At 43.5% G+C, this 15,121-nt stretch overlaps 2 protein-coding genes across 4 annotated transcripts in view; one reads left to right on the plus strand and one right to left on the minus strand.

Moving 5' to 3' along the window:
• PITPNC1 (phosphatidylinositol transfer protein cytoplasmic 1) overlaps positions 1-15,121 on the plus strand; it is a 219,987-nt gene that overhangs the window by 19,038 nt on the left and 185,828 nt on the right. The gene's annotated exons all lie outside the window — the stretch shown is intronic.
• Positions 12,839-14,031, minus strand: LOC308254857 (ubiquitin-like protein 7; the record flags this gene model as incomplete). Its single annotated transcript, XM_080681345.1, is given in 3 exon segments — positions 12,839-13,611; positions 13,614-13,866; positions 13,870-14,031. Coding segments are annotated over 3 exon segments (1,137 nt in total). The 5' UTR covers positions 13,981-14,031.

Genomic DNA, 15,121 nt, shown 5'->3' on the forward strand with positions numbered 1-15,121 from the left:
TTCATATTATAATTGTTTAATTGTGTGAAATGGGTGCCTCAGTAATAGCTGGTGCTGAGATTATTCTGTGAGGAAGCTGGTTGGTGGCTGCTCATGGTTTAGATTATGAGCTCCTCAGAGGAAGGTGATTGTCACCACCGTTTTTTTTTTAACTCCCCACAGTTTGTTTTATGGTGCTTTGCACATGATGGTTGCTTAGTTGAGGTTGATTACAACCTAATGGTCATTTAAATTCAGATCTAATTTTTGTACTGATTGTGGCTTGAAAAATGGGAAAAAAGTATCACTCTTTAAAAAATTTTGATTTTCTTAACTATTGAATAGGTATGAAGCCATACACCCACGAACCCATTGCCTCTCTTAATAAGTAGGATGAGCCCTGGCTGGCATGCTCAGTAGTTAGAGCATTGGCCTGCACACGGAGGGTCACAGAAGGTCATGGGTTCCATTCCCTCCCGGTCAAGGGCTTGGATCTGGGTTGCAGATTCAATACATCCCCTTACCCCCGCCCCCCTCACCTCACCCCTGTTGGGAGTGTACAGGGTGCAACCAATTCCTCCTCCCCTCTCCCTCTCTCCCATTCTCTTTCAAAATCAATGGGGAAAAATAAGTAGGATGAAAGAAGTTCATTTAACACTTTATATGCCCCTCCATGGATCCCAGGCTCTCTCTGCACATGGCATTAGAGAGAATGTAGTCTTTAACAGCTTCCTGTTTCTTTCTATTCAATGTTCATACTATAACATTCACTCTTTAAAATATGTTACAGATCAGTAGTTTTTTGTATATTCACAAGGTTGTGCAACCATCACCACTATCTAATGCTAGAACATTTCTTTTACTCAGAAAGAAACCATGTACCCATTGGCAGTCACTTCCCATTCTCCACTTTCCCCAGCCTTTGACTACTACTAATCTACTTTGTATCTCTTTATGGATTTGCATATTCTGGACATTTCATATAAATGAAATCATATAATATACGGCCTCTGTGACTGGCTTCTTTTCCTTAGCATAATATTTTCAAGGTTCATCCATGTTGTTGCATGAATCAGTACCTCATTTCTTTTAATGGCTGAATTTCATTGTGTGGATATACTACATTTTGTTTATCTAATCAGTTGATGGACATTTGATCCACTTTTTGGCTATTATGAATACTGATACTGCTAACATTCAGTTACAAGCTTTTGTTTGGGCACCAGTTTTTAATTCTTTTGGATATATACCCAGGGATGGAATTGATGGGTCATATAAAAATTCTGTTTACATTCCCAACAGCAGTGTATGAGGGTTCCAGTGTTTCCACATCCTTGCCAACACTTGTCACTAGTCATCCTAGTGGGTGTGACAGGGGTATCTCATTGTGGTTTTGATTTGCATATCCTTAATGACTAATGATGTGGAGCATCTTTTCATGGGCTTATTGGCTATTTGTATATATTTAGAGAAATTTCTTTTCAAGTTATTTGTCCTTTTATTGTTGGGTTGTAGGAGTTCTTTCCGTATTCTGGATATTAGACCCTTGTCAGATACATGATTTGCAAATATTTTCTTTCATTCTGTGGGTTGTCTTCACTTTTTTGATAATGTCCTTTTAAGCTCAAAAGTTTTAAATTTTGATGAAATCTAACATATCAATTTTTTTTTGGTTCCTTGTGCTTTGGATATAATATCTAAGAAACTATCCCCTAATCCAAGGTCACAAGGTTATACATATGTTTTCTTCTAAGCGTTTTATTGTTTAAGCTCTTAAATTTAGGTCTTTTAAGTTCATTTCGAGTTAATTTTTGTATATGGTATAGGGTAGTAGTCCAAGTTCATTCTTTTGTATGTGGCTATCCATTTGTCCCAGCCATTTGTTGAAAAGACGATTTTCCTCCATTGAATTGCAGAACTTGGTCTTTTTTCACTCAACATTTTGATCCAGAGGTTCATATAACTATAATTCATTCATTTTTATGGCTGTATATTAGTAGTATCCTTTATATGAATCTGCTATCATGTATTTTTCATTCTTTGATCTGGGCCCAATGGCTTATTTCCAGAGTTTGGTTTTTATGAACACTGCTGCTGGGAACATGCTTCATGTTTCTTACTACCCACGTGTAAGCGTGTCTTTCTAGGGTGCATGTTGCCGAGAGTAGAGTTATGCACATGTTTTCCCAAGTGATTGTAATATTTATGCTGCTCTCATCTATGTATAAGAGCTACATTTGGGAAACTCAGTTTTTAAACATTCTGTTTGTTTAGTGTCTCTTTAAAAACAGCCATTAACTAAAGGAAAAAAAATAGTATTTGCAAGTGAAAATTGCCTTTTAGGCTTCTGATATTTTATTAGTAAAAATTATTTTAAACGAGCAAAAGGTCAATAGCTGGAGAACCGAGTATGCAATTAGTGTCTCTTTAAATTTGTAAATTATTAGTGTGAGGCTTAAACAGATCTTCGGCAGGTTGAGGTGATGAAGCTTTTTGCTGATAGTAAATGAGCTTGTGTGCTCATTAAAGCTATAGCACAACAGCCCTACTACTGCTCTTTTAGTCAGAGTCCAGAGCAAGTATAATGTAGTAGTTGGCAGAATCAGGGTATGCGAGAGTAGGAGGGATGCTTCCCTTTCTTGATACCTTAGACCTAGTCCTAGCCCGAGCTCTACCCCAAGTCCTAGCTCTAACCCGAACCCTAACCCTATCCACATCAGAGAAGCTCGTGGGGAAATGTTTCAGCTCAGGGTGGAGCTCAAGGACAGGATGCCCGTTATGAAGCAAGAATGAGGGTGGCGGAAGGAGGAGATTGGCAAGATGCTCCAGCCCTAGGGGCACTCATAGGTCATCAGGCTCTGTATTTAAAAAAAAAACCGGAACTTGAATACAAGGAGGCAACTTGATCTCAGGAATAAGTTGACGTTATGACTGTTTATGTTCTCCCCACCCCCAAATTCATATATTGAAACCCAATTCCCAATGTCATGGTGTTTGGAGGTGTGGTCTTTTAGAGGTGGTTAGGTCAGAAGGGAATGGGATTAATGTCTTTATAAAAGAGACCCCAGAGAGACACAGAGAGAAGACAGCCTTTTATGAACCAGGAAGTAGGCCCTCCTCACCAGATCCTGATTTGCTTGTGCCTTCACCTTGGACTTCCCAGCCTCCAGAACTGTACGAAGTAAATGTCTGTTTATGAGCCAGTCAGGCTATAGTGTTCTGTTGTAACAGCTCACATGGACTGAAATAACTGTTATTAGCACTGGTGCACAAGAGCATGAAGAACTTGCTTGACCCTTGTGCCTCCCACAGAGAGTAATAATGGCCATCATTTTGGGGGTACTTAATATGGGCTAAGTGTTTATATTAATGTGTTTAATCCGCACAAAAAAGTCCCATGACATGGATTTTGTTGCTACCCTATGTTACAAATAGAGAAACTGAGGCACAGCTAGTGCGTGGCAGAGTCAGGATTTGAACCCAAACATTCTGATTCCAGAGCCTAACCTCCTCCACTGTGGAACTTGTTTCCCCTAGAACAGTAGTCGGCAAACTCATTAGTCAACAGAGCCAAATATCAACAGTACAACGATTGAAATTTCTTTTGAGAGCCAAATTTTTTAAACTTCTTCTAATGCCACTTCTTCAAAATAGACTCGCCCAGACCGTGGTATTTTGTGGAAGAGCCACACTCAAGGGGCCAAAGAGCCGCATGTAGCTTGTGAGCTGCGGTTTGCCGACCACCGCCCTAGAAAAAACTATGGGTTAGGGAGTCAAGTAATCTTGGTTTCTAATCTTCACTTCAATGGCATACTATTTCTATGATCTTAGACAAGTCAACCAAATTTTCTGTTACTCAGAATTTCCTTGTTTATAAAATAAGAAGCCTGGTTTGCAGGTTACATATGGAAGTGCCTCGCAGCTGGTCTAGCCTGCAGTAGGTACTCAGTAAGTATTCATGAATACTACTTTGACTAATAAACCCTTCCAAACTGAGGACAGGACTTGGCCTAGAGCCCAGGACAGGGTTTAATGTGTATGTGAGGATCAAGTTGTTTATCTGTGGAGAAGAGAGATACGAAGGTCAAAATTCCAAGCAGGTTCTGACAGAACCAGGTGCTCCTGTCACTATCCCCAGGATGCCTGGAGTTAAGCAACTCAACTCAAGTCAAGATTAAAATCTTGTTGACTCCTCACTCACTCTGCATCCCTGTAATTATGCTCCTGGTCTTTGTAACCTTAGACTCTGATTTAATTCTAAGAGAAGCAACAGGAAGACAATAAGGACCACTATGTCATTTCCTCACATGCTTCTCTTTATACTTGTTTTTCCCTCCCACCACTTTTTAAAAATATATATTTTTAATTGATTTTAGAGAGGAAAGGAGAGGGAGAGAGCAATAGAAGTATCAATGAGAGAGAATCACTGATTGGCTACCTCCTGCATGCCCCACACTGAGGATCGAGCCCACAACCAAGAATCAAACCGTGACCTCCTGGTTCATAGGTTGACACTCAACCACCGAGCACATGGGCTGGGCTCCCCTTTTTTAAATTGTTTCCCATTTGCAGATTTCTTTCTAGTTTGCTTTTCCATTCCAGTTTTCCTCTGTAATTAATTGGTTACTGGAGCTGATGTCAGTGTATTTGAGCATTTGAGAATGATGGAAGAGAAGCAGAACACATAGGAGTAGAAAGGGATGACAGTGGAAGAATTGGGTTTATTGTTCCCTTTTTCCATATGAAACTAAAACGAGGTTAGATAATTCAGAAAGAGAATTCAGTGTTTTCCAAACTCCTTAAGAGAATGACTTGGTATGATCTGATTCAGTACTTCTGAGGAGAGGATAAATGAATTTGTATTTTTAGTAAAGACTTCCCATGAGTATAATAAACCAAATACAGGAATCAAACTTAAACCTTCTTTAAATAAGGCCTCCAAGTTGGACCCATTAGCTCAGTTCTAGAATTACTGAATATTTTTAGTAATGATACATACCAAGAAAACATTTTATATAAAGTACCTAATTTTCTTGCTATGGAAAAGTTGAAAGCTACATAAAAATAGAGAGAATGGTGTACTGTTACCCAGCCTCACTAGTTATCAACTCATGGCCAAGTATGGACATGCTTTTGAAAGAGAACAAAGGAGTTATTAAATAGCAAAGGCAGGAATTAAAAGTGACTGTGCCTCCTTTATTTGTGATACAATCTGGAAACAACTAAATGTCCATCAATAGGTGAATGTATCAACCAATTGTGGTAGGTCCATTCAATGGAATAATACTAGCAATAAAAAAGAACAAACTGTACACACAACAATGTGGAATAAATAAATATGCTGAATGAAAAAAGTTGGACAAAAACAAGAGTACTTTCTTATGAGCCTATAGAAATCAGATCAGTGTTTACCAGAGGCTGGTGGTGATAAGAGAGGTTAATTGCCAAGGGACATAAGGAAATGCCCTTGTGGGCACATTTTTGGAGTAAAGGAAATGTGCTCTATGTGGTGCTGTTTAAACAATTTGTGTCAACATTTATTGAACTATACACTTAAAAATGAATTTTATTGTACTAGTTATATCTCCTAACTTAAAAAACAAACACACAAAAAACCTGATGTCATCCCACTCCCTATAGAATAAAGTCCAAACTTTCAAACACAAATTTCTTTACACAATGGAATCTCAACCAACTTTACAGCTTATTCATTCTTATTCAGCCACCCAACAAATAGTCACTCAATGCCTGCCACATCAGGTTCTGTTAGGTGCTGTACATAGACAGTCCCAACCTCAGCCCCAGGCCAGTCTTCATGCATTTGAGTGCAGAGGTCTGCAAAATACATTGTGTGGGCTAGTTCCTGTTTACCACCTAATTCTGTATATAAAATTTTACTGGAACACAGTCACACTCATATTTATGTCTTGTCTATGAGTTTCACACTGCAACAGTAAAGCTGAGTGAGGTGTTGATGAAGACCATATACCTTGCAAAGCCTAATATATTTAACCCCTCATTTAGAGGTGGAGACAGACGGTAAACATAAAAAAAAAAAAGCACAAACAGATAGGAAAAATGGCAAATTATGTTAGTGCGATGTCAGTAGACAATAACAGGGGCAAAGGGGAAATGCTTTCTATAGGGAACTTCCCATGCATCTGCATTGACAGTTCAGTTGAAATTCTCATCATTTGCCTAGTATATTCTGTTTTTCTGCTTCCATGGCTTTGCATACTCTCTCCATCTATTATGCTCTATTGTTGCCGTCCACTACTGTCTCACTTCTACCCGTGCTTTAGAGCCCAGCTGAAATGCCTAATTCTCAGGGAAGTTTTTCCATCTCCCCTGTCATAATTCATTTCTCTCCTGCCTTTCGTTAGCTCATGAACCTCTCTGGGGGGTCACTTCTTTCCTATCTAATAAAATAGTAATATGCAAATTGACCGCACCTCAGCTACACCAACAAGCCACGCCCACAAGCCACGCCCACAAGCCAATCAGGAGTGAATATGCAAATAACCCAACCAAGATGGCTGCGGCCACAGAGAGAGCAGGAGGGAGGTTTGGGTTTCCCCGGCAATGGAGGAAGCCAAGCTTTCCGCCTGCCCTTGCCGGCCCAGGCCTCCACTCAATGCTACAAAGTTTCAATGATAGAAGATAAATAAATCCCAACAAAAATGGCGGCAGCCACGGAGCTGGAGAGAACAGGAGGCTAGGGTTGCCCCCGGCGATGGAGGAAGCCAAGCTTCTGCAGCCCTGGCCTGCTTTGGCCTCTGCTTAAGGCTACAAAGTTTCAATTATCCTATCTAATAAAAGAGTAATATGCAAATGGACCATCACTCCAACACACAAGATGGCTGCCCCCATGTGGTCAAAGATGGCTACCCCCATGTGGACACAAGATGGCTGCCACAAGATGGCCAGCAGGGGAGGGCAGTTGGGAGGGACCAGGCCTGTAAGGGAGGGCAGTTGGGGGCGATCAAGCCTGCAGGGGAGGGCAGTTAGGGGTGACCAGGCCGGCAGAGGAGGGAAGTTGGGGGCAACCAGGCCTGCAGGGAAGGGCAGTTGGGAGGAACCCAGGCCTGCAGGGGAGGGCAGTTAGGGGTGACCAGGCCTGCAGGGGAGGGCAGTTAGGGGCAAATAGGCTGGCAGGGGAGCAGTTAGGCATCAATCAGGCTGGCAGGGGAGTGGTTAGGGGGTGATCAGGCTGGCAGGCAGAAGCGGTTAGGGGCAATCAGGAAGGCAGGCAGGGGAGCATTTGGGAGCCAGCAGTCCTGGATTGTGAGAGGGATCCCAGATTGGAGAGGGTGCAGGCTGGGCTGAGGGACACCCCCCGCCCCCTGTGCACAAATTTTGTGCACCGGGCCTCTAGTTAGATTTTAAGTTTCCTAATAACAAGACCCATGTCACATTCTTCTCTGAGTCTCTTGGGTCAGCACATCGTCTTTTACAATGAGACCAAGCCCCTTTGTGTGACATTTAAAGTCCTTCTGGGCAGACTTCTCCCAACCTCACCCTCTGTGCCTCCCTTATATCCTGCTCTCTGGCTAAATCAGACTAATTATGGTTCCCTAAATGTACTATGTAGCCAACTTTTAATGTCTCTTCTCTTCATTACCTTGGCTTTCTCTGAAATCAGAGCTAATGAAATGTTGGCTATTGCACTTATATGGACATGATTATATAATGGCCTTGACATGCCCGTAATAAATGAAATTTTAAAATGTTATCTCTTTCAAACCCAAAAACTCATTCTGACTTGATTCTTTCTGAAGTTTTGTAACATTTTCTGAAGATTGTGTTGTACTCTCCCTTCTTCTGGATGATTTGCAAAAAACTTTGCTCAAAAGCAATAAAGACCCGACTTAGATGTGATAAATATTTAATAGTCACATATTTCAGAATGAAAACATTGACTTTTAAGAATCATGTTTGCCCAAAGAGCAAACCTGAATGTAGTTTACATTTATTATATGTGTGAAAATGCATTGCTATTCTTTACTGTAATTTGCTCGTATGTTGAAGAATAATTGCCAAATTGAAGGCACAGAAGTATCAGTGTTTATGTATGGATTAATATGTAAAACTAGAGGCCCGGTGCACAAAATTTGTGCATAGGTAGGGTCCCTAGGCCTGGCCGGCAATCAGGGACGATCTGTTGGGCAACTGGTGGGGCCATCAGGGGGGCCCCCACTGGCACTGCCCTGGCTGGCCTGGGGCCTGCAGGCTGGGGGCAGCTCCTGCACTGAGCGTCTGCCCCCTGGTGGTCAGTACACATCATAGTGACCTGTTGTTCCATTGGTCGTTCTGCAGTTTGGTCGATTTGCATATTAGGCTTTTATTATATACGATAGCGTGGCTATGACTGGAATCTTTGAACACAGGTACCAACTCTGAAAAATTCACTTAACTTTCCAAGTAAGACTGTCCTTTTTTGTATATAAGTGTACACCCCTTTTTCATTGTTCATTTGTATTGCTATTTTATTTACAGTGGAGTTTTGCATAATCTCACTCACTGTACTAGTAAGATTAGATTAAGATCCTATATTTTTAGCTCAGGGTCCATAAACATAGGAAAAACAAGGTGGTCATGGGGAGCTGGGGCAAATGCAGTGTATTTCTGTCTAAATTCTTGCTCCCCTCCCCCAGCCTGTTGTTGGTGTCCCCAGGTGTAGGGAGGCTGATGGACCTGGGTAGGGTCCTGCCATACTTGAGAAGTTTAGTTTTTGCTGTGTGTGTGTGTGTGTGTGTGTGTGTGTGTGTTACATTATTTACTTATTTAACTAACGTATGCCTTTTTTAATTTAACTTGGCATCTACATCACCATTAAAGAAGAACCTATACCGATGACCCAAGTTGCTTTTTATTTTTTAATTTATTTTAATTTATTTTTTAAATATATTTTATTGATTTTTTACAGAGAGGAAGGGAGAGGGGTAGAGTTAGAAACATCGATGAGAGAGAAACATCGATCAGCTGCCTCCTGCACACCTCCCACTGGGGATGTGCCCACAACCAAGGCACGTGCCCCTGACCGGAATCGAACCTGGGACCCCTCAGTCCGCAGGCCGACGTTCTATCCACCGAGCCAAACCGGTTTCGGTTGCACACTTTTTTTGTTTGTTAATCCTCACCCAAGGATATGTATTATTTCCTTTTCTGCCTGTTCCATGAATTCTGCCTGTTCCATGAATCAGTCTTCCTGGAGGGAGGAAACAAAAAAGAATATATATATATATATATATATATATATATATATATATATATATATATATATATTTTTTTTTATTTCAGAGAGAGAAAGGGAGATTGAAACATCAATGATGAGAGAGAATCAGTGATTGGCTGCTTCTTGCACTCCCCCTACTGGAGATCGAGTCCACAACCCAGGCATGTGCCCTTGACCGGAATCGAACCCAGGACCCTTCAGTCTGCAGGCCAACACGCTATCCACTGAGCCAAACTTGATAGGGCCCAAGGATATATTTTCCATTGATTTTCAGAAAGTGGAATGGAGGGAGGGAGTGGAAGAGAGAGAGAGAGAGAAACATCATCATGAGAGAGACACATCAATTGGTTGCCTCCCACATGCGCCCTGACTGGGACTGGGGATCTAATGGACTTGCAACTCTGGTATGTTCTCTTGATTGGGAATCGAACCTGCAACCCTTCGGTGCTTGGGCCAACGTTTTAACCATTGAGCAACACTGACCAGGGCTGCACACTTTTTAAGTAACTGATTGTCAGTTTTCCTGCTGTTAGCATACCTTTTCAGTCAGTACCATTGTTAAGGTCTCCCTGGTTTCCTACAGACAGGGAGTTCTGACTCCTTGGCCAATGGAATGAGGTAGTATATTGGGGTATCCTTTCCTTGGGAAGTGTGTGTTAGAAATTTCCCTGACAGATTGAGTCTTAAGGCTTCCAGGAGCATGACCTCATTGTCAGGAGATTATTAGATAGTAGATTAAGATCTTATTGCCTTACAGACTATACAAAGCTCCCAATATCTATTTTTATTAGAGACTACATTTTTATCTTGCTCAGTTGGTTTGTTTATGGCAGCACTGCTCTGCCAGTCCCTGGGAGAAGACAAGTTTACACCTAAATGGAATATTCTAACCTGGCTTAGTAAATAGTGACCTAAAAATTACAGTGCAAGGAAATGGGATTTCAGTGTTCCATACAAAAACTTCCTATCACAGGAGAATTCCATTTTTCATTCTTTGGGTGGGTGGCAGATTTCTGCCTGTTCCATGAATCAGTCTTCCTGGAGGGAGGAAACAAAAAAGAAAGACATCAGCAATCAAGGATGGCATCACTTTAGGAAATTGCTTGATTAATCATGATGAAAATGAATGTCCTGGACCAGAGAAAACAGACGTTGCTGATGCCTTGGGTTGTGTTCAGGGATCTCTCAGCCTATGAGAACTTAGGTATAGCTTGGCCTTACAAAGCAACTAGCTCCTTGCGTGCAAACTTATTTATTTGGTAAGGGGTAGAGGACAGCAATTTCTTTGCCCAAATTAACACTGGGTTGATAATTCAGTGAAATTAAGCAGACTGGCTTGCAATCAAAAGTAAAAGCTTGCTTAGGGGGAGGAGGAGAAAGGGAGAGGGAAAATGTGAAAGCAGGTGCAGGGGGTGAGGGGGAAAAATAGGTATCTGTGATGGAGAAGTAGAAACTTCCCAACAGCTCTATCTCATTGGCATGGGTTCTAGAAGTTTCCTGTTTCTGAGGAGGAGCATAGATATGGTGCACTTCCTACTAAGACAGATTTTTATCCAGCAAGCATCTCAAGTTGCTTTGCCAGGCTCGTGGGTCTTCTCTGTGTCCTTGACTCAAATTGTGTGATCCAGTACATGCCTCAGATCTAGAGTTAATACCCATCTTTATGCCTGTTGGGGACACTTTCTAGTTTTAACCTTAAAAATGGTATCAGGAAAATTCTGAGAAAGGGAGGAGCCTCTTTTTCCTGAATTACAGAGTAAATTGACTCATAAAAAAATAACTTTGTTCCAGAACAATTCACATCTGGCTACACATAAGGCACAAAGTTATCAGAGATAAGTCATGCTCTCATTTTCCTTTGTGCTCATGGGCCTGACATTAGTCTGTCTTTGATCCCTGAGGGGGGGCGGGCAGGAAAGCGATGCTTTTCAGATTGAAGCTAAAAAAAAAAAAAAAAAAAAGGCACTCTGTGGAAGGGAATATATTTTATTGATCAGTGATTAGTGAGTCTTTTTATGGCACACCTTGTATTAAGTACGATTTCAAAACCTTCAAAGGAAGGTTCTCAGGAATGACTAAGTCGTAGCCTGTTGGCATGTTCCCAGGCTGTGACGTAGTCATTCCTGAGAACCTGGAAACAGTGGAGCAAAAATTTCAATGCATGGCCAACTTTCTAAACTCTTGGGGGCACACAGAGATGAACCAGAACAGTTTTCTACTTGTGTTTTTATTTTCATTTCGTTTCCTGACATTCAGTATATTTTCTCATCATAGAAGCATTTAGTGTCTTGGTATCAGACTTATTTTTCTTCATTTCTTCCAATGAAATCGATACTAGTAGTCTGTATGTCATGGAAGGAAATTCAGAAATGCCTAAGATGGTTTCTAATTCATAATTACTAAGAATCTCACCATCATGAATAATGCCTTATCCATGATGTTAACTAGAACCTACTCAGCTCCAGTCTTTTTGGGGTGTAGAGGGAAAGATGACCCTTTGGGAGACCTCTGCACACCTCTCCCAGGTGTCCTCCCTTCCAGGTAGGCTGAGAGAAGGCTTTCTTCGTTATGCTGCTTGTGAGAACTTGGCAGGTAGAGCAAGAACTGTTAGCTTATCCCCCATGATGGATTCATGCACACAGAGCCCATATACAGGATGAATGTCTTTTACTTTGTTGCCAAAAGACTTGGGAACCAAGGAAGGCAACTTTCAAAACCCATTTATGCTGTTCCAACCCCGTTGTGTAATAGAGTGTCGCATAAGAGCCAGGTTGTTCTACCAGATGACACCGTTGTCCAGGTTATAGCTGTTCTTAAATCACTTTTTATGAAGTCCTACTCTTTCATGGCCTTAATTTACCTGTGTCTTGGTTTCCTTCCCTTCTTAAAATGTCGCAGAGATAACAGTGTCCATTCATCTACTAAATATTTGTCAAGTTCTGGGAATACAGTGTTGAATGAGCCAGCAAAGCCTTCCTTGATGGTAAGGGCCAAGGCAATTAGAGACCTTCCAGAAATAATATTGAGAGGCGGACTCCACATGTAGGTGATACCTCTGGGCCAAAAGGAAATGACTTCAAATTGAAATTAAGGGTTACAGTATGAGAGATGAGCCAAGAATTTGTGAACCCAGGAAGGTGAGCTGGTGTAACTTGCAGGAAGTATGACTCAATCATGACTGTAACAAAGAAGGCTTAATTTAAGCAAAATCATCTGAAGAAAGGCCATGCCCAGTGTATGCTTCCAAAGAATAAAAGGAGAGGCAGAGAGAAAAATGAAACAGCACCTCCCCAGGCCTGTCCTAGGAAGAGATGGTGTCAGCCCTTTGACAGTGTCTAACCATCATTGCATAGAGTTTGGGGGAAAACAAACAAAAAACGGAGTTTTGGAGATAGACTGAATTTGAATCCCAGTTCTGCCCGTTCGTACTAGGTGCTTGACCTTGGACAAGTCACTTCAACAATCTGAGCTTCAGTTTGTTCATCTTTATTTATTATTTTATTTATTTATTTATTTTTTAAAGGTCAACCATCAGGTGTATTAAGGGGAGGAGAGATGGGGCATCTCCAGGAGTGTGTCCCATGGGCAGCCACCTTAGTAGTTTGTTGGGGGTTAAGGAGGAGTTCATGGGGCTCCTCCGGCAAAGATGAGCTCCAGAGCTGCTTGGATGTCCCCCCCAGCGGCCTGTAGGGCCCGCAGGCTCAGTTCATCATCCTGAATGCCCATGTCGCGCAGCTGCTGCAGCTGGGGCTGCCATTGGCTCTGAAGGTTGGGCTGCCCAGAGGCCTGCAGGGCATGCTGTAGGGCTTGGCTGAAGAGATCATTGGTGATGGGTGTCGCTGACTGGACACCAGAGGACATTGGTGAGGTCCCTGAGGAATGGCCCTGGGTGCCAGGAGTCGGCGTGTGAGAGCTGCTCTCGGGAGTGCCGGCCAGGGCCAGGGCAGTGGCCAGCTTGCTCTGGGTGATGGGCCAGGGTCCGGCAGCTCCACTGTACCCCAAGGACGCTGGGCGGGAGATGGGTGTGCTGTTAGAGGGCATGGACCTGGTTCTTGGGTGAAAGTCGTTCTCATCATCAGAGAGCCCCTCAAACAGGAAACCACCTGGCATGTCCCGGTAAGAGTTGGAGGGCGTGCTCCGGGAAGAGGAGTCCGCCCCCGGTAGTGGTGTGCTACCTGCCACCGAGTGCAGAACCAGGACAACGGCATTGACTAGGGCTGGGTGAGCAGGTACCAACGTATCAAGCATGTTGGAATCAGCAAAGACAGAGAAAAGGTCCTTGTCCTGGAGAACCCCAAGAGCAATGGGGTCACTGCTGAGGCCTGGGGTGGCCACAATGATCTGATCCAGAGATTCCTTATTGCTGAGCATCTTAAAGACTGCCTCCCTGTAGGAGAGCTGCTGTGCAAGGCAGTGTGCAGCACCCGGAACTCCCGCAGGGCAGCCACTTTGTCCACAGGTTCTGGTTTCTGATCAGGCTCTGGCCAAGACTTGCGAAGAACATGGACTGTGGACCCAGGTTGAATGCCATAGAAGTCAAGGGTCTGGTCATCTTTTAGCTTCCGGCCACAGTAGATTAGATCAGTCAGCTCAGGGTCTGGAACAGACTCCTGGAGTTTGCCAGCAATAAGCTGCTTCAGAAATGAAATACTCTAGCCCCCCAGTGAGTATTCTCCCAGCTCTGTCTCTGGCAACTGAAGAATAGACTTTGGGGCAAGTGGTTGGTCAGCCAGTTTCACCCCCAGGTGCCAATCTGAGAGAGACATCCTCTCTCTTTCATGCTCTCTCTTTCTCCCCGTCCCACGGAAAGAACCCAGCCACACGGCCGCCGGTGTAAACACTCACTCTGGTTCTCTCCAGTTTGTTCATCTTTAGAAGTGGGCTGAGAAGTGGTGGTTACAGCCTTCCGGGTAAAATTCATTTAGTAAAGGTCAGGTCTGCTATGAGGGTTGGAGTTTTGACTTGAACCCAGCTGTGTCTTGATTCTGATACTCCCAAGACTTTAGAATACTTGCTTTGTTATATATATATACTAGAGGCCTGGTGTATGAATTTGTGCACGGGTGGGATGCTGAAGGGGGTGGGGAGGGGGCCGGGATGCGATTGGCCCTCTGGTTGGGCGGTGGGATGCCCTTGCTGGCCTGGGATCTGGATCCATCCTGCTGACGTTCGTACCAGTTGTCGGGAGCCACCTGATGGCTGCTTTTATATCCTTTCTTTCCTGGGAGCGTCGAGGGAGGGGAATTGGCCTTGGTGCCTGAGGCTGACTTCCAGGAGGCTGGTGGTGCTGTGGGGATCTTGCAGGCAGTGCCTGGCCTGTTCTCTGGAGATTGGGCCTTACAGGACTACTGAGGGAGTTAGTGGCTGCTGCCGGGCTGGTGGGCCACCGGGTCAGGTCTGTCAGCTGAGTGGCGCTCCCACTGTGGGAGCACACTGACCACCAGGGGGAAGCTTCTGTGTTGAGCTTCTGCCCCCTGGTGGTCAACTGGTCATTCGCTCATAACGGTCACTTAGGCTTTTACATATATACTAGAGGCCCGGTGCATGAATTCATGCACAGGTGGGGTCCCTCAGCCTGATCAGGGCCTCTTGCCCAGTCCCAATAGGGACTGATCAGGGCCGGTCAACCTGGGGGAAGAATTGCGACAGATTGGCCTGCCGTGGGAGGTTGGCTGTGGGAGCGCACTAACCACCAGAGGGCAGCTTCTGCATTGACGTCTGCCCCCTGGTGGTCAGTGCATTGTCATAGCGACCGGTCAACCAGTCAAGTGGTCCACTGGTAATAATGGTCGCTTAGGCTTTTATATATATCTATATCTATATCTATATCTATATCTATATAGATATGAGAACAAATTTAAGAAAGAGAGTCATTTTAATTGTATTTCTGCTTAACTACGAACTATT

Source organism: Plecotus auritus (assembly GCF_963455305.1).
Source record: "Plecotus auritus genome assembly, chromosome: 7".
Lineage (NCBI taxonomy): Eukaryota > Metazoa > Chordata > Mammalia > Chiroptera > Vespertilionidae > Plecotus > Plecotus auritus.